Genomic DNA, 19,351 nt, shown 5'->3' with positions numbered 1-19,351 from the left:
CCTCTGAGCCGGCTAGGCGCACACACAGTGCCGGTTCACCAGGGTCACAGGTCCAGAGAAGCCCCTGCTTCACCTTGGAGCCACACCAAGTGGAGTGACCCAAGCCTTCTTTCCTGAGAGGCCCAGGTCCTTGGTGGCCCTGCCCGTGTTCGGGTGCTCGGGCTCCCTTTGCCCTGGTTGCTGGAGCCACGTGGCCTTCGTGGTGGTGATGATACTTACTGAACCCAGGTACCTTAGACCCTGTGCTCACAAGAACTTCTGCAGAGGTCCTGGGGCATCTGGCAACTCTCCCAGGATCACGAAGCAAGCGGAGAGGGTGGATTGTCCCCTGAAGTTAGGTCCCTGCCCGTGAGTCACCACTGTGCAGCAGCAGCAGCAGCGGCATTTGGGAAGTCAGGGTAGGTGCCCGGCCAACTCTCCACGCCCCCCCCAGCCTTGGCCTCCTCAGACCATCCTCACAGCGGCCCCCGGTGTCCCAGATCCCATATAAGTTCCTGTGTTTTTCAGTTTGTATTGACCTGAGGAAATGACCAAAGGTCTGAGGTTTAAATGCTGCCGGGGAGAGGTCGCGGGACGCACACGTGTTGCATGTGCTGGCGCAGCAGGGTCTTCCTGTAGGGGACAGGCTGTGAACCGGCCCAGGCCAGGGACCCACCTGCTCAGCCAGTGCCCCTCAGCCAGGCCTCTCGGACCTTCCCGCGTCTACAACAGACGTTAGCGAATAGGTGGCCGAGGCCCGCTCCTGCCCCACCCGCGATGCCTGTGGCAGGGGCTCCCCAACACCCTCTCCTGCTGGCTCTGGGACCCCACTGGCTTGGCAGCAGGCAGGGTCCCCTTAATATCTGAGCTTCTGTCCCCTGTCTACCCTGTTGGGGGGGGGGGTCTCAGGGCCCTCTTGGGGGCAGGCGGTGTAGACACATGCTGCAGGTGTCCCCACAGCCTGAGAACCGTTCCTCTATGGCGCCAAGGGTTCCGTCCTGCTGTGTCACTGTAGTGCCCTCACGGCTGCGCCAGCCTGCCCAGCAAATGTGCCCCAAGCCAGCACTCGGAAGGAAGCGTTGTCCCCCGGTGCCCAAGGCCTGCCAGGCACAGTGGTGCACACCTGCCACCCCAGGGACACGGGAGGGTCGAGGCAGCAGGATCCCGAGTTCCAGGCACCTGCACGACCCGGCAAGACCCTGCCTCAGAATAAATAAAAGGGCTGGGGATGCAGCTCCACGGTCGAGCGCTGGCATCGCACGAGCGAGACCCTAGGTTCCACCCCACACAGAAAAAACTCTCTGCCCGAACCACGTCTTGCTCCTCCCTGGTGGGCCAGGCCCCCTCGGAATCCGTTCCCAAGGCGCTCTTCTGCCTTGTCACCAAACTCCTGCGCTCCCTGGGGGCTCCTGTCCTGCAGTTCTACCCCTCGTCCAAGCTGTCCAGCTGAAATCCCCTCCCCGCACAGGGCCAGTTCACTCTCCCCTCCCCTGGGGACGTCTTGGGGTGCTTCAGAGGACTCTTGACTTCTCCGAGTCCTCCATTTCCTCTTTCTCTTGGTATCAGTGCTTTAATTTCACACGGACGCTCTGGGTAGTCTGTGGATACAACTGGTGTTTTCACTTGGCGGCCGGCAGAACGTGCCTCCCAACTCTCTCCAGTAAGATTTTGGCCCTGTCACAGAAAGGCCTTGAGTTCGCTGAACACCTGAGACAAGCTTCATAAGGTTTATTTATTTATTTTTTTTTAATATCGGAGAATTGAACCCAGGGGTGCTTAGCTATTGAGCCACATCCCCAGCCCTTTCTTGTATTTTATTTAAAGACTGGGTCTCGCTGAGTTGCTAGGCTGGCCTCAAACTTGTGATCCTCCGGCCTCAGCCTCCCTGCACTCCCTTTCCAGGGCTGCTCCATGGACCTGTGGTTAAACACACAACCGGCCATCTCAGGGTTCTGGAGGCTCTGAGGAGTCCAGAGCAGGGCTGATTCCCTCTGAGGCTGGGAAGGATCTGCCCCAGGCCGCTCTCTGGCTGCTGGTGGTTGCTGGCAATCTGGCATGCCCTGTTTGGGGGAAGTGTCACCTATCTTAACCTTTGTCTTTTTTCAGGGGTGGGAGTACTAGGGATTGAACTCAGGGTCACTTGACCACTGAGCCACACCCCCAGCCCTATTTTGAATTGTATTTAGAGTTAGAGTCTCACTGAGTTGCTTAGGGCCTTGCTTTTGCTGAGGCTGGCTTTGAACTCTTGATCCTCCTTCCTCAGCCTCCTGAGCCACTGGCGGGCGCCACCGCCACAGCTTAGCCTTTGTCTTGACGTGGTGCCCTCTCCGTTGCATCCCAAACGTCCCCCTTGTGTAAGGCCACCAGTCAGACAGATGAGGCCCAGCTACCGCAGCGTGGTCTTGCTGCACACGGAGGCGCGTCCTGGTTCATGTGTGGAAGCTCTGACCTCAGCGTGGCTGTTCTTGGAGATAAATGAGGTTGAATGAGCTCGAAGATTGGCCAACTGACTTTTTAAAGAAGATCTCTCTTTCTCTCTCCCTCTTTCTTCCTCTTCCCCTCCCTCTCCTTCTCCCCCTCCCTTCCCCTCCCTCTCCCCCTCCCTCTCCCTCTCCCCCTCCCTCTCCCTCCCTCTCCCTCCCCCCCCCCCCCCCCCCGCCCACTGCCGTGGAAGGACACAATGAGAAAGCTGGGAGGAGGCCCTGCCACACGCCACCGCCTTCCCTTCTGGGAACCCGGCACGTTTTTCTTCCTGGGGGGCCCAAATGTGGCTCCTAGTGCCGCTGTTTGCAGCCTCCGTGTCCCACAGGATTCTCTTCCAAAGAACGTGGGTTGGCCCTGACAGAGTCTGGGAGGGGTATGTGCAGGAGTCGGGGAACCTGTGGTCACAGTTACTTTCCACAGAAAATTGAAGGACTCAATGATCTGTAAGTCGTTTTATTGGGAGCAAATTAGGTTGTGATGGTGCTGGGGAGCGGAGGGCCAACGAAGCACTGCACACCAGGGTGATGTGACCAACGTCACAAGGTCACCCAGGAGCCACTAGGGCACTGCAGCCCTGCAGGGAGGTGAGCCTCGCGGGTCAGTGGACTGCAGTGCACCCGGCAGCAGGAAGACATGCCACAGGAACCCTTTACCTGAGGCTGTGGTTTTGTGTTTTGTTGTTTTGGTTATTGTGTTGATAGTTAGGAACACTCTCAGTTGTAGGGAACCATGTCTCTAACTTGACAAGAAGGTGGCCATGTGACACTGTTTTAGCAGCTTAGAGCCTGCGTCTCCCTAACTCCTTTTTCAGTAGTCTCACGATCACAAGAAGGCTGCTTGCTCCTGGCATCACACCTTCATTCAAGGCCGGAAGACAAAGGGGGAGGCTTCTGGTGAAGAAAGTGAAGGCTTTTCCCAGAGTCCTTTTTGACAAAGGACTTTTATCTTATTGGCTAGAGCTGTGTCTCATGGCCTGGGAGGGAGAGAAAAGAGCTGTCAGCTTTCTAGACCTTTCTGTGAAGGTGTGCGAGGGTGAGCTCCTGGGAGTAGAATAGCAATCACTGAGCAGCCCACATCTCCTTAAATGCTTGTGTGTTTACACTGTGAGGCGGGCTTGTGTTTTTCAAACTGGAGAATTGTGATCCACTGAGGAGTTGTGAAATCAACTTAGTTGGTGTCTGACCAGCATTATGTTAAAATAAAATAGAAAATACCCATGTTCAACTCAATAGCAGAGAGAAGGCTCATTTCATGACACAGCTGTGCCTGTTTTATAGGCCCTGGCCCTCACGTGGGTCTCAGTCAGAAAGCTCTGGAAGCCCTGGTTGTAGGGCCGGCTTGAGGCAGATGGCCTGGGGGGCCTCATTCACCATATATGGTATGAATCTGGTCAAATAACCTTTAAAGTCTATTCTTCAATTATAAAAGAGGAAAATGATACATTTACCTCATTCTATGGAAAAACAGGGCCTAATACTCGCACAGCGAATGTGTTGCTGTGTTAGTATTTGCTGAGAGCTAACTACTGTCAGGCTCCACTTCAAACACCCAGTTAGATTCACTTAAAATTAGCTAAGTGAGGCAGATCCTGTGATCCAGCCAAGTGGGAGGCTGAGGCAGGAGAATCACTAGTTGAAGGCCAGCCTGGGCAACTTAGCAAGAACTCGTCTGAGAATAAAAAATTAAAAGGGCTGGCGAGTAGTTCAGTGGTAAGAGCACCCCTGGGTTCAATGCCCAGTACCCCCAAATTAGCTGACTATTCATATGTAAATGAATTGTTAGAACGTTCTCCCTCACAAAAATTTTACTTTAGCTTAATACCACTGGCCTAGCCCTACAGGGTATCATCAGCAAAAATGCCAGAGAACTTGCTATTTTCTTTGGAGGAGGGGTGATGCTGAGAATGTGGCTCGTGGTCATCAACACGGGCGTGGCGGGTCCACGGGAAAAATTCACCTCCGACCTAAGCCCCAAGGACTGCTGTGCGTCTCCTGGAGAACTAGTTTCTTTCCTCTTTTGGACTCCGCGGGTCATCAAGTTGATTCCTTCCTGTCTCGCGTGGCCTGGGTCGGGACTTCCTCCCACAGAGAGCAGGGCTGTGTAATGGGGGATGTCATGGCCGCTAACCTGGCCCTGGTCTCACCTGTTATTCTACTAAAGAGCTCTCCACAGACTGTTTCCCATACTGTGTTTTGTGAGTGAGATAAGCATCCTGCCCGATCTTGGGGTCCAGCACCCCACGATGGGCAAAGCTGCTGGGAGCAGCCCCATCCCTACTGCCCCGCTGGCCTCTGTCCACGTGCCTCAGGAGCTCCAGGCCCCAGGGTTAAGCTGGGCACTCTGTGAGCGGGTACCCGCCCTGCTCCCTGTGCCTGGCATCCCCGGCAGCCTCTCAGCCTGCCCACACGCTGCCACACCCCCGAGACAGGGCTGCCAACGCACCCATCGGCTCTAGCGGTGTCCCCACCCCCTGCACACACAGACCAGGCCGAGGAGAGGCTGTAGCTGGCTTCCGCAGGGTCGTTGTGAACCACGGACTTCGAAGGAAGCAGGTCTCACCACGGGCGGGAAGCTCAGCGCCTGTTCACAGAACCACTCGTTGGCATTCCTCCCAGCGTCACCAGCGGTGACCCTAGGTGTCCCCTCCTTGCAGGTGGAGCTGCTGCTTCCTGGGGAGTCCCATGCAGAGGCCTGCACTGGATGCCTGGTGCGGGGAGAAAGGCAGGTGTGGGGCAGGTGTGGGCAGGTGTGGGCAGGTGTGGGGCAGGTGTGGGCAGGTGTGGGGCAGGTGTGGGCAGGTGTGGGCAGGTGTGGGCAGGTGTGGGCAGGTGTGGGCAGGTGTGGGGCAGGTGTGGGGCAGGTGTGGGCAGGTGTGGGGCAGGTGTGGGGCAGGTGTGGGCAGGTGTGGGCAGGTGTGGGGCAGGTGTGGGCAGGTGTGGGCAGGTGTGGGGCAGGTGTGGGGCAGGTGTGGGGCAGGTGTGGGCAGGTAGGAACTTCAGGTCCCCAGGACCAGGGAACAGCCCAAGCCCTTCAGCAGAGGACTCAGACTTTTGTACTGGGCAAACCCACAGAGCATACAGTCCAGTCTGCACCTCCCTGGAGCGCACAGCTTGGTGGCGCTCCCTGAACTTCAGAGCTCGGTTCAACTTTTTTTCTCCCCCCAAGGCTGGTGATGGAGCCCAGGGCCTTGGCCTGCTAGGAAAGTGCTCCGCCACCCAGTCACCCCCAGCCCTGGAGCTCAATCTTAAAGCCTGGCTCATTGAGTGGATCTTGGTTGAAAATCTCTTCAGGCTTCTCAAGGGGATGAGAGATGGAGGTGCAGCCCTGCTCAGAAGTGTCCCTCCAGCAGGGTAGAAGGCAGAGCCCAAAAGCCACCAGCCAAGAAGGCACTAGCCATCAGAGACAGGCAGGGGGGCACCTGGAGTCCCAGGAGGGGTGGGGCAAACAAAGACTTCTAGATCAGTGCCCCCGCCCCCTGCTGCGGAGGGCGCTTCAGAGTCCTCCCTGTGGTGACCTGGGCCTGATGAGCAGGCGCCTGCGCTGCAGGCAGCCTTTGGAGCACCAGGCTCTCCAAACTGCAGGGTGGAGACAGAAATATGTGACCATGTGTGGCTTGAGCAGCTCTGTCCTGGGTCCTCTCTCCCTGGACAGACTGCAGATCGACGCTCTGGGGTGGGAACCATGTTTTCCCTCTTTCTGACAAAAAGCAGATCTGCTGACAGATTAGGAAGCAGGGGGCTGGGGTGAGGGGAAGGTCACCCAGAAGCACCAAGCACTAAATCACCTGTGATGGTGTTCCTGGGAGCCGCGGGAGGACTCGCTCTGACCCTGGACTGGCTGGTGGGCTGCGGTTCTCATGTGACTACCAGGAACTCCTGGGGGTGGATACTCTCCCACTGTGGGCCGGAGAGCAGGAGGCAAGGACTGCAGCTTGCCCAAGGTCACACATCCTAGGGAAGCGCCCTGTCAGAGAGCCTCCTCCTGCTCTAACCCCGCTCCCACCCAGGAGGCCATAATGCTCCGGGCTCCAGAAATATTCGAGTCCAACTGCTAGGAACACAGGTTTTATTCAAAGTCAGCTTTGAAGGAAGGTGGAAAAAACTTAATTGCTTCCAAAGTTCCATCTCTGAAAATCAGCAGAACCTTTAAAGGACAAGGGGCCACCAAGGGACAAAAGAGAGGAAGGCACCCCTGCGGACGGAGCCGGCCTCGGCCTCCGTGTCCACCTTCTTGGCCCCTGTCAGGAATTTCAGATGGGAGGACCCCAACTCAGCCTGTCTCAGTGCTTCCCCCAACACCATGTCACTGCTACCAACAACCAATCCTCATGTGGCACCGGCTCCAGGGTCACACGCTTGACTTTTAAAGGTGCATAACAGCTGGTCGGACAGACACGATGGCATGCATTTCAGAGCAGGAACTGAGGCTGCAGAGGCTTTGGGTTAGGCCCAAGTTCATGCCAAATAGACTATACACACAAATGTGCAGTGTGGAGCAGAGCCACACCTGGGTGGGAGTCCTGCCTGCTGGGTGACCTTGGGCCAGTTCTTAACCTGTCTGGGTCTAGCACTCCTGGTCGGTACAGCAGTGCTAAGTGTTATAATCTTGGGGTTACTGTACATGTGGATTCCACTGACAGCAGAGCCTGGCATAAGTTCGTTCTCAGTAGGTTTCTGTTAACATCTATTAGCATTGTCATCACCACCAGCAGGAAAGACCTGTGAGATCCTAAAGCACAGGCCAGCTGGACACTGCTGACCTTGAAGGTTGAGGGGTAGCAGGTGGACAGTTGCAGGACAGACCAGATATGCAGGCAGGGATAGGGCCTGGGCTCCAGGAGTCCTCGATGACAGATGTGCCCACATGGAGACAGGCCAGCTGGGCTCACACAGAAAGCCCTACTCCGTGAACAAACTGGCAGAGAAATGAAAGCCTCAGGCCTGATTTTAAGTAAACACTCTTCCCAGGTGAGCAACAGTGAGGGGAGATTTTATTGCCGATTGGTTCCAGGCTCAGAGCTTGGAGGTGGCTGGCTCATTGCTAGTTTTATGGTGGTTTCTCAAGTTCTTGATTTGAGCCTCGGTACCCTGGAAACTAGGATGGTTGTAGGGACAGTTGAGACAAGGCACCGAAGACAGCAGGAAACAGTTTTATTGGGCTGCAGCCAGATTCAGAAGGCACAGCTTTTGCTGTAATCAATTAAGCCCCTGAACCCTGAGTTCAGGGAATTTCAGAGTTTTATACCCAGCGTGTAAGGGGAGGGGCTCAGAAGTTCCCAGTCTGCAGAAGTTCACATAAAGCAGCTTTTTCTCTCACTGTTCTGGGCAAGTTAACCCTTCAAGGACCTGAGAAGGGGAGAGCTTCTTCTCCCCTCCTCTCCTCCCCCTGCAGCTGTTACCAGGGAGCCCAGTTGGTAACTTCTCTATCCTAGAAATGCAGACATCTCTGTGAAGCCCAGCTCAAGGCCAGAGGCCTGTTTACACATTTCTACAAACTACTATATGGATACGTTTGTGGGAAACTAGTAAGGGGGTGTCCAGCACCTGGAGTGCTGGTATTTTCCTGGCCAGTGGCCAAGTAAAATAGGAAGTTTATCTACAGTGAACTCTTTTGCAGAGACTCTTTTGCTGACAGTCCTAAAATCAGCCGTGGTGAGGATTTCTGGAGAAGCCCAGGTAGGAGGAGGGGGTGCCACTACAGATCAAGGGAAACCCTCCCTCACTGGATGACCATCCCCTTCTCTACTGTCAGCCCCTGCCGAAAACAGCCCCTGAGATCCAGAATCCAGGTTTCCCACCCTCAGCTCTGGGTTCCATTTATTAGCAATTCCCCATTCCAAGCCTCTGTCTGTCTGTCTGTTTATTTTTACAGTACTGAGGACTGAACCCAGAGCTTCACACACGCTATCAAGTGTTCTACCACCCAGCTCATCCTTAGCTCTCCAAGCCTCTTGACTTGTCTCAGTTTCAAATATTCAATATTCAATATGAATTCAGGGCTGGGGTGTAGCTCGGTGGCAGAGCACTTGCCTAGCACCCTGGGTCCAATTGCTAGTACTGGGGAAAAGTAAGGAAGGAAGGAAGGAAGGAAGGGAGGGAGGGAGGAAGGAAGGAAGGACTAATTAAAATATTTTCTAAGGGGCAGTCACAAGGCAAGTGGCCAGCTTGGGAGTGGTACTTCCCATTTGGACCCCCTTTACCTATTTAAAAATCTCCAGCAAAATGTGTGGTAAAAACCAGGTGCCGTGGTGCACACCTGTAATCCCAGAGGCCCAGGAGGCTGAGTCCAAGGCCAGTCTCAGCAACTGAGTGAGGCCCTAAGGAACTCAGCAAGATCCTGACTCAAATAAAAAATAAAAAGAGCTGAGGACGTGGCTCAAGGGCGAAGTGCCCCTGGGTTCAATCTCCAGTACAGAACAAGACAAGAAAGGTATGAGGAGTGAGGGCCGGGCTTGTGGCCAGTGAGGAGCCAGCTGGTGGCAGAGGGCCCTGGGCTAAGTGTGGGGTTTGGAAAGCCGGACCAGGAGCCTGACCCACAGTGGGAACACTGTGGGCCATCGGAGCCTTCATCCAGCGGGCCTTAGCCGGGTTCTGGCTGGAGCAGGCATCTCTGGGTTCCCCATCCTCAGGGACTCAGTGCTCCAGGTCCTCAGAAGCCCCAGAGGGTCCCAGGTCCTTCCTCTCCTGGGACAGACTAAGATTCCTCTGAGGAGGCTGTCTCCACTTGCAGTTTCCATTCAGGATTGGGGCAGGGGGAGGGTCTGGAGCAGGAGCAGGAGTTACCTGGGCTGCCCCAGTGTCTAGCAAGTTCCCCTCCAGGGGCTGTCCTCTCACTGGGCACGACGGGTGGAGTTGGGGGCATGGACCCTCTTCCCAGAAATTCCACTGCCTGGGCCCGGGTGTCTCCCAAGTTCATGCCCACCCCGCAACAGGTGGACCCCGGGGCCTGGAGAGGCCACAGGTAAGTTCCTTAGACTGGCACCTGGGGGTGAAGGTGCCCGTCCTGGACCCAGGTGGCCAGCCAGGCCCTGCCTCTTGCAGGGGCTGGGGTCGGAGCAGTTGCAACCTGTGCTTCTTTGGGCCCTGAAGCTCCTCCCAGTCTCCCCTCCTTTCTGTGGAGCCCTCCATTTCTCTTTCCCTCCAGGACCCCTCACAGGGGCAGGTGTGCCCTGGGCTCTCCTGTTCTTTTAGAGGGGCCCCTTATAAAATCAGCTGAGGATAAAATCCAGAGAAACCGCTCCACGAGCCCTGCCTGGGTCAGGCCTTTGGCCACCAAGCAGACCACGTGGCCTGGCAGCCCTGTTGCTGAGTCAGGGAGAGGGCCCCACGCTGGACGCAGCTCGGGGAGAGCAAGAAGCCAGCCTCAGCTCTCCCTACAGCCCCTGTCTCCCCCTCCCCACCTAATGGGCCAGGGGTCCCTGGGTGGGAGGAAGCACCCTGGGCCTTGTCCACCTGCCCTACCGTCTTTCTTTGGGACTGGAGGCCTGTGGTTGTGTTAGATTAAGGGATTGGTCTCCTTGCCCTAGAGGGTCCCCTCTGGCCCTAATGCAGGCCTCCCAGTGCCTTCCTCTGTCTGTCGAGTCCCTTGGGTTTCAGCCCCTAGGCCAGCAAGGGGCCAGGAAAGCACAGAGGCCAGCTCAGCGCTCCTCTTTCAGGACCTTTATTGCTGGCGATCCTGAGGCCCAGGTGGGGCCGAGAGGGGCTGCCCTGTTCCCAGGGCTAGAAGAAGTTGACCACCCTGCGGAGCGACTGCACACGGGCACTGTGGGCCTCCCAGTCGGAGAAGCTGCGGAAGTCGCCCCTCTCCACCACGTACATTCGGCCACGGTAGTTGGGCTCCTCATAGAGGACCCATCTGGAAGCCAGGGAAAGACAGGTCAGGGGACACAGGAATGCCACCCAGGCTCCGATCAGAAGACCTCCCACCAGCCCTGCCACCCCTTCCTAACCCAGTGGATCCCCTTGCTCTGCAGAACACCAGGGAGAGCAGCCCGCACTAGGCTGACTCCCTACCTGCTGCTGTGTGGGTCAGGGCTGGGTGTGGCGCGGGGGAGGTGTGCCCAGTAACTGGCCGTGGTTTAAAATTGGCCAGTCCACAGCAAGGGCCAGGAATGACTCCAGGAGGCTCTGGCCCCCGTGGCACCGCCCCATCCCTCCTGCTCTCTGCAAGGACCATCTCACACTGATGGCAGCTGCAGCAGCAGGCAGGACACTGGGCACAGACCGGGGACAAACGCCTCCTGCTCATTCATTCAGCAAACACAGTCGAGCTCCAGGGGTGTGTCTCACTGTGTGTTGGGAACCGGGGTGTTCAGGTCTGACAGATGGGCTCCCGTCCCCATGACAGCTCTGCTCCAGTGACCAACAGACTGTGGTGTCTGCAGTTGCAGGAGGGGACAGCCAGGATCCTGGCCGTTGTCCCCAGTGGGGACCTGTCCCCCCAGCTATGAGTGCACAGCAGCTGCCTGCAGCCCAGAGATCAGAAACCAACACACAGGACATCTTTATGAAGCAGCTTGGAGGGCCTGGTGCTGAGTGGAGCCAGGGGAGACCATGGTCCCTCATCACCGAGGAGGTGTGGGGCTGCAGGTGAAGCGCAGCGCAACCCAGGTGACCAGGAAGGTGTGGCGGGGAGGCTAGAGGGGGTCAGGAGGGTGGTCTCCATCTGGGAGGGGAAGTGTGGACCAGAAAGCCATCCCTTCCTCTGCCATCCCTGAGCCAAGTGTGCTACTGTGGGGAGGGGGCCCAAGAAAGGTAGCACAAGTGTGTGGCCCTGGGGGGGCGAGGTCTGCAGCCTGAACTGACCGCCCGGCCCCAGCAGAGGACTGGGAGTCGCCGTGGTCAATAGCGGGCCTCTACCAGGCCCCCGACTCCTCCCCTTCACTCTCTCCACCATGGAAAACTGCCTTTCTCTGCTTTCAGGGACAGGCAGTGGCCTTGGGCAGCTTCCTCTTGGGCCTCCCACAAGGGGCACACAGACAGCTCTGTCTTTGGGGTCCATGTGGCCTGGACTCCGACCCTGCCTCTTTGCAATGAGTGCCCACCTGGACCCCAGTAATTCTTGCCCACCACCCCGAAAGCACTTTGCTGTTGAAGGAGCTTCCTCCCCGTGGACACAGCCCTTCTAGCCTGAGCCCAGCCTACAGATGAGGTCAGGGAAGGAGAGTGACGGCCCAAGGCCGCACAGCCCTCCTCCCCACTGTCTGCTCCCGCCACTCTCCTGACCCCACACCTGGTGCCTGGGGCAGTCCACTTTTGGGAGAGTCGGGGTCAGTCATGGCCATGAAGAGGGAGGGAGGCGGAGTGTGTGAGCAGGGAGGGGGCACCTACTGGGGGACAGCCTGGTGCAGCAAGACCTCCCACCCCACGGATGCAGCTCAGAGGGAGTGGGCCAGCCCTGCCCCCCTAGCAGCAGCTGGAAAGGCCCAAGCAGTGTCTTGAGCCACCCTGGCGCTCAGGTGGACATCCCCCAAACTAAAGGGCAGGGAGAGGGCTGGGCATCGCAGCAAGCTCCCCCCTCCCAACCCAGCCAGTTGGGGAGGAGGCAGAAAGGGGAAGGCAAAGGGCTCATTCTTCTCTTAGAGGGGCAGGGGGGCTGCTGGGGATTGAACCCAGGGCCTGACACAGGCCGGGCAAGTGCTCTCCTTTGGCACCACCTCTGGCCCTGAGGCTCAGCTTTTAGGAGACGGGAAGTGGAAGTGGCAGAAATGCCAGTGTATTTCCCTCCAAGTGCCCTCCAGGACATGGGATGAGGGACAGGCCAACGGGAACTGCATGGAACCCAGAGGGAACGCTCTTGTCCTGCGGGAAATGGAGGGACCCAGCCTCCTCATCACCCAGGTCCCAGGAAAGGCTCTGTGGAGTGTCACCATTCAGACCCAGGGCATCCAGCATCGCCACCCATCAGCTGCCCCTTGAAGAGGGCTTATAAGTCACAGGGCCTGGGAACTGGCTCAGTGATAGAGCGCTTGCCCAGCATGTATGAGTCCCATCCCCAACCCCACAGAAGAAAGAAAAAAAATGAATTAAAGACACAAGAGGTAAAGGAGAAGTGTGCTCTGGGTCCACACAGGGAGTCTACCATTTCAGCTCTGGTTAGCTTCCTGGCCACCAAGATGTCCCCTCCGAGGGCACAGGATTCAAGATCTATGCCCCGACGGTCAAACAACGCAAGCCCCTGCCTCCCCCACCTGTTCCTCAATAGCCCTGAAGTCTCCAGGCTGTGGAGAGGCGGGGCAGTGTCCTGGGTCTCAGGACATTTAACATGCCCAGGTGTGTCTTTGCCTCATGGCACAACTTAGCCAGCAAAATTTCCAGGGTGAATTGTTCTGGAATTCTACCCCTGGACTCCCAGATGCCACCAACTCCTCAAGCCAAGTCACACCTCCCTGAAGAAAGGTAAATAGTATCTATAGCTCAGTCTGGGTCTCCTTCAGTCCCTCCCCTGACACCTCACGAGGGTCCCTGAGGCCAAGCCTCAAGAGCCAAGTTTCTGGACCAGCCATAGAGGGAGGCAGGACCAGGCCTGGGGCTCTTCTCCTGAGGGGAGGGGCTGAAGGCACCAGCTCTGGAAAGCAGACTGCAATCCCAGCAGGGCCTCTCTCCAGGGCCAAGTTAACCTTCCAGTCTCAGTTTGCTCCTCTGTAAAATGGGGACGATATCTACCCAGACAAAGGTTAGAGAGATGGTCAACTGGAAAGTCTCAGGGCAGTGACACTTTACACAAGGGGAGGCCCAGGGAGCAGGGAGCATGGGCTGCCCTCAGCTGATCAGAAGGAAACCTGCGTCTGCAGGGGGCGGCCAAGGACAGAACACACAGGGTTCTGACAGCTGTTTTGGGCCCAGTGTCCCTCACTGAGGCCTTTCTGGGCCATAGGGAGACCAGCAGCCCTGGCCGCCACTCACGCTCCATCCCCGTAGACCTTGACAGCGTTGACGCAGCTTCTGGTCCAGCCCTGGCTCTGCAGGAAGGGGCAGTCCTCCAGGAACTCCAGGCACTGGCCCGTGAAGTTGCAGCCCTCGAAGATCTCTAGCCGGAAGTGCTCCCCATGCTCCAAGGCACAGGCGGGCGGAGGGTGGGAAAGAGGAAAATGCTCTGAGTCCCCCACCAGTTCAGGTGGGAAGGAATGTGCAGTCACCCAGGGCTCTGGGCACCCAAGAGTTCCTGGGCCGGCTGGGGTGGGGGTTGGTAAGTGGCCCCATCTCAACACACACCCTCAGTTCCTCCTTTCACATGAGATGTGTTGGCGGTTTTATGACTTTAAAAAGCTTGGCTGGGGGTGGCGGTGCATGCCTGTGATCCCAGAGGCTTGGGAAACTGAGGCAGGGAGGAATGCAAATTTGAGAGCAGTTTCAGCAATTTAGCAAGGCCCTGAGCAACTGAGTGAGACTGTCTCAAAATTTTTAAAAAAGCATTAAAAGAGCTGAGGATGTAGCTCAGTGGTAAAGTGTCCCTGGGTTTAATCCCCAGTACAAAAAAAAAAAAAAAAGAAAGAACAACAACAACAAAAGAGCTTCAAAGCCCCTGAATTGGTTCAGTGGTCCAATCTCCTCTTTTTACAACTAAGGAATCCAAGATCCAAAGAGGGGGCAAGACTGCCCTGAGACCAGGGCCACTTGGACCAGGGTTGGGATCACTAACTCCCTCCAGGTGCTCAGCCTGGGGGCTCCTGCCCTGGTTATACCAACACGCTTCTCAGCTTTGACTTCTTTGCCCGCAGGCCACAGATGATAATATTTTAGAACTGTAATAGAATCTTTTATTAAAACATGAAGCCAAAAATCTAAAACAAATAACACATCTCGTTTGCTGAAATCCCTGCTGGCCTTGACGTCATCACTCACTCACATCAGTACATGGATCTCCCTACGTGATTCCTGTGTTTCCAAAAGACAAAGGAGGGCCAGCTCCCCACAGGCCAGATGTGTTGGGGGGGGGCGGGTCTGCCTCATAGCTGGCCCCAGGCATGGCCTTTTTGAGAAGAGCATTCACAGGATGCCTAGTATATTTTTAATATAAATAGCATTATACAGGATCCAAGACCAACCATTTTAATTCCTTTTTCCAAATGCCCAAGGCCTGGCAGAGATACTAAGACAGTATTCTTACATTTGAGAAGCCAAAGTGCAGCCGGTTTTGCAACTGATAGGAGAGGGGGCCCCAGGCAGAGAGGCACCGCCCCCATGATTCCTTAGGTGTTTGCCAGAGCCCCAGCCCAGGCGTCCAAGGGAGGGCCCTCTGGCCAGCAGACTCTGAACAGGACTGCTCACTGTGAGCTTGGGGACTGGTCATTTCCCATCCAAAGGACCAGAACTCAGAGCAGGTCAGATAGTGCTGTGACTTGGGTTAAGCCTCATTCCTCAAATCCTACCCTAGAGTCATGCAGCCATAAAAAAGCCCCTCCCCATGGAAGAGCGACACCCCTGGTTTGCATTCCCTACACACACCAGCCCCCACCTGTGAGATGCAGCCACTTGTGCAACTCCAAGGGACCTGCTCCACATGTCCCTGCTGACTGACCTGTGATACTTCAGCTTCTTCCATTAGCAATTCCAAGATTAGGGCTTGGGAGGTGCGCAGAATGGCTACAAGGCCATGTGCCCAGCAGATGCCCGGATCCAGGCAGCCTGACTTACTTTTGCTGAGTGCTCCACCTTCCGGTCACAAATCCAAACTTATAATTTTTTTTTTCTTTTTTTTGGGTGTTGGAGAGGGAACCCAGGGCCCACGCTCTACCACTGAGCTACACCCTCCAGCCCCCAAACTTCTAATATTTTCAACAGCATTTAAAATAGAGAATTTAGCTAGATGTTTGGATGGGAAATTTAAAGTGGTTTCCTGAGAACTCCCAGGGGCTCGCCTGCCTGGTAGCCCTGATTGAACCCCAGGTGTCTCACCCTCCTGCCAGCAGGGGTGACCCTGCTACAGATTCCAGGAAGGCCCCAGCCCCCAGGCGGAGTGGGTGCTCACCATCCCTACAGGCCGGCAGGAGCCCATGTGGTCATTGTGGCCGTTCCAGCGGAAGAAGTCAGGGTAGTCACCATGCTCCAGGATGAACTGCTGGCCCCGGAAATCGGGGTGATCAAAGCAGACCCAGGCGCCACTCTCTACCCGGATGGAGTTTACTCTGTTCATAAAGCCTCGGTCCTGGAAGTTGTCACAGTCCCCGAAGACCTCCAGCTTCCGGCCTGTGAAGTGCTTGCCCTCGTAGAGAGTGACCTAGAAGGCCAGGTCAGAGCCAGGGTCAGGCTCCTCCCCTTTCAGTTTGGGGGTCTGTCATCTGGGACCTCTGCATCCTCTATGAAACCCAGATTCCCAGGCCACCAAGCCCGGCCCTGCTGAGCCCAGGAGGTGCCCGAGACATCTGCTGATTGGGCAGAGGATGAAAGGTCAACAGGCTGCTGTCAGACACAGCCACTGCCCAAGACCCCCCTGGAGCAGACAAACCGCAGCCCCTCTCTGGGGACAGGAAGTTCCATTTGAAAAAAAAAGTATCCATTTGAAAACCTGCTCGTCACAAACTTCCACCACATTTGTTAAACTCAATCTTTGTTTATTGTTAAAACAATACATCCATAACAACATTAAAGGAAATCTTTCCAAAAGAATAAACTTCACCTACTACTCACCTTTATTTTTTGGAAAGCCAGGTTCCTGGGGCTGGGCCTCCTCAGCTAGAGAGGCTGAACCTGTGGAAGCCAGGCCGTGGAATCCCAGCCCAGGATGAAAGTCCTCAAAAGCACACTCTATAAGTGTCACCTGGTCCTTTGTTTTTCCTTTTTAAGGCCTGACAGACAGATAACTAGGTAGCATGGACAAGTTGTCCTTTTCCCAAACTTTAGTTTGGACCGGAGACCCTGGGGCACTTTACCACTGAGCTACATCCCTAGTCCTTTTTATTTATTTATTTAGTTTTATTTTGAGACAGTATCTTGCTAAATTTCTTAGACCTCTCTAAGTTGCTGAGGCTGGCCTCAAACTTGTGATCCTCCTGACTCTGCCTCTTAAGTCTCTGGGATTACAGACAAATGTCATTGAGTCCAGCTCTTGTCCCCACACTTAACAACTCAAGCAACAACAACCCCTTCAACTTATTTCCTCCGTGGAACCTAAAATTCCAAATACTCAATAACTCTTGGGTCTCAAGAATTGTGGTCCCAAGGGACCCTATCAAAGTATAGTAACCCAGTAACTGTTGTCCTTTGTGCTTTGTAAATGTTTCCGGTTCTCCCAGGCCCCTTGGAGCTAGGGCAGCTGTATGCTCTGGCCAAAGGAATGTGTGTGGGAATGGACACTTGCAAGCCAGTGCATGACTGATTTGGGGGTCTCTTCCTTTCCCTTTCTCATGTTACTGTCAGCCTGGGGCATAGGGAAGGGTGTGAGGACAAAAGTACTTATACCCATGATGGATATGTGGTGCCAGGGAGGCAGACAACCTAGTTGATGTATGCTACCAAGCTACTGGGGTTATTTGTTTCTGAAACATAACCTAGCCCATGCAGACGACTCTAGTGGTGCTCTCACCACTGAAGCACTTGACTGGAGCTTCTGGAGCCCAAAGGCTTCATGGGATTATCCAGGACAGGGTCACTAGAGAAGGAGGAGAGAGATCTGAATTGGCTACCCTTCCAGCACAAGACAGGTTTGACAGAGAGTCACCCAGACGTTCAATGAGATCTGAACACCCTAAGGATTTGGAGGTCCTCAAGGCTCAACATTTTGTTGAGAAACAGCCCCACATACCTGTGAAGACTGGAGACAAAATACACACTTTGACCATCTTCTCATAAAGAAGAGACAGCCAGGGTGGGCCCTGTATGATCGGCAAGGCTAACCCACCCCAAGCCAGAAAGCAGCAGCCAAGTTTGACCACCCTCCCTGCTCTTGACTTGGGGGAGGTGGTTAGAACCCCAGAACATCTGAAAAAGGGGATGGAAAAGGGCCACCATCCTCTGCACCCTCACCAGAGAGGCCCACAGCCAACAGCCAGGCAGCTCCATTTAATTAAGAAATTAAGCCAGCTTTGCTTGGGCTTGTAGTCCCCAAATGGCGCACGGGAGCAACGGTTTGCATCTCCCCATGCCCGGTTTGCACCCTCACCAGGCCCGCGCACTGGGGCAATCGTGGGCCCCCGGCTGGTTTGCATTGGGTGGGGAAGGGACTCACCTTCCCGGAGCGCTGCGCCATGGTGCGCCGCCGTCCTCCACCGGACTCAGTATATACCCGGCGGCGCCCTGCTGGCTCAGCGCCGCCAGGGACAAAAGATTTGCTTGGCCGGGCACCGCCGAGTTAGTGCTGTCGGGCGTGCTAAGCCAGAGAGGGGCCGCCGGGCCGGCCGCTGGGACCCGACCCTCAGCCACCCTGCGCCACCCGCAGAGGGCCCCCGCCCCTGCCAGCCCCCAAGACCTCCTTTCCCGGACCCCTCCTTCCCAGCCCACCCGCTCTCCTTGCTGAGTCAGGACCACCACACCACCGCATCCACTGCGATTGCCGGGAGCTGGGAAGGGGTCTCCCAGGCCCTGCGCCTCTTCCCCAGTGCTGCACTTGCGCCCCTTCCCCACTCCACGTCTCCCTCCTTCTAACCTCCCGCAACCTCCATCACACCCGGCTGCACTCTAACCGGTTCCCGCCTGGTTTCTTTGGGACCTAGGATGGAGTCCACCCAAGCTTCCTGGGGCAAAGAAAGTCTTCCTCTGCCCCCTTATAACTAGCTTCCCTGATCTGAGCTCCCAGCCCCAGCCCCTGGCCGCCCTCTCTCCCCAGCCTGGGCTCCCGTGTCCTCCCTCTTCGGGATACTGTATCTCTCTCCCACTGGAGATCCTTCCCAGGCGTCCCCGGCCCTGATCCATGCTGCACCCTGTGCGAGGGTGGGGGGGGGGGCTGCAGTGCTCTGCGCCTGAAACTCTACACTAGTGCACAGAGCGGGCCACCCTGCGCGACAGTGACCGGGGATGGGTCTGCAGAGCATTCCCAGGGCTGAGAAGCCCTTGGCACACGGTGGAGCCTCGAAGATAGTTTATGGAGTAAATGGAATAAACACGGAGGCCACAAATCACTGGGGAGATGAGATGGGGTAACTGATTGGTGGGCAGTGTGTGTGGGGTGGGGGGGAAGGCTCTAGAGCAAAGGAGAGAGAAGCCCGGGGCTGCGCGGGGGGGGGGGGGGGGGGGGGGGGTCCTGGGGGCGGGGAGTTAGGCAGGGCTTCTTCCCTCAGGAAAGTGGACTGGTTTCTTTCTTTCTTTTTCGCGGGTAGGGGATTGAGCAGTGAATGCAACTTTTATTCTTGATTTGTGAGAGACTCACAAATTAACTTCTCAACCTGCTGCACGGGGAGATGGGGTAAAGGAAATGAGGGGTGGGTAGGTAAATAAAGGGGAGGAATATTCATGCCTTTTCTGGGAGTGGTTGGCGATTTTCTGGGACTCCAGGTATTACCTCTTTTTCTTTTTCTTTTTAGTACTGGAAATTTATCCCCAGGGCACTTAACCACTGAGCTACATTCTCAGCTCTTTTTTATTTTGTTTTTATCTTGAGAAAGGGTCTCACTAAGTTGCTTACAGCCCCAATAATTTGCTGAGGCTGGCCTTGAACTTTTGCTCCTCCTGTCTTAGCCTCAGGAGTCACTGGGATTACAGGCTTGCTCACCAAGCCCAGCTCTCTTTTCACTCTTTTTATGGTTCTTTGCAAGTCATCGGATGGCCGGATGGCCGTTGTCTATTATCATAGCTCTGGGGATATGTCATTTAGCATGCAGATGGATTATCATGAAGTCAGAGGTGGTCACTCCCGAAGCCATCTTGACCTAACTTGTTTGGGCTAGCCCACCTGGAGAGAAACTTTAGGCCTTCAGGTATCCTGTCTTCAAAGATAAACAAGAAAAGGACCAGGT

General features: G+C 55.8%; 1 protein-coding gene across 1 annotated transcript; it reads right to left on the bottom strand.

Annotated features, from left to right (window-relative positions):
• Positions 1-10,181: 10,181 nt before the first annotated feature.
• Positions 10,182-17,649, bottom strand: Crygn (crystallin gamma N). The gene is made up of 4 exons (XM_076859437.2): positions 17,629-17,649; positions 15,433-15,681; positions 13,368-13,513; positions 10,182-10,317 (listed from the first exon to the last, which is right to left on the bottom strand). The coding sequence occupies exons 1-4, from the start codon at positions 17,647-17,649 to the stop codon at positions 10,182-10,184; spliced, it is 552 nt and encodes a 183-aa protein (XP_076715552.2).
• Between the last annotated feature and the right edge of the window lie 1,702 nt (positions 17,650-19,351).

Source organism: Callospermophilus lateralis, chromosome 1 (genome assembly GCF_048772815.1).
Source record: "Callospermophilus lateralis isolate mCalLat2 chromosome 1, mCalLat2.hap1, whole genome shotgun sequence".
Lineage (NCBI taxonomy): Eukaryota > Metazoa > Chordata > Mammalia > Rodentia > Sciuridae > Callospermophilus > Callospermophilus lateralis.
The sequence above is the reverse complement of the archived record's forward strand: the minus strand, read 5'-3'. Positions and strand labels throughout refer to the sequence as shown.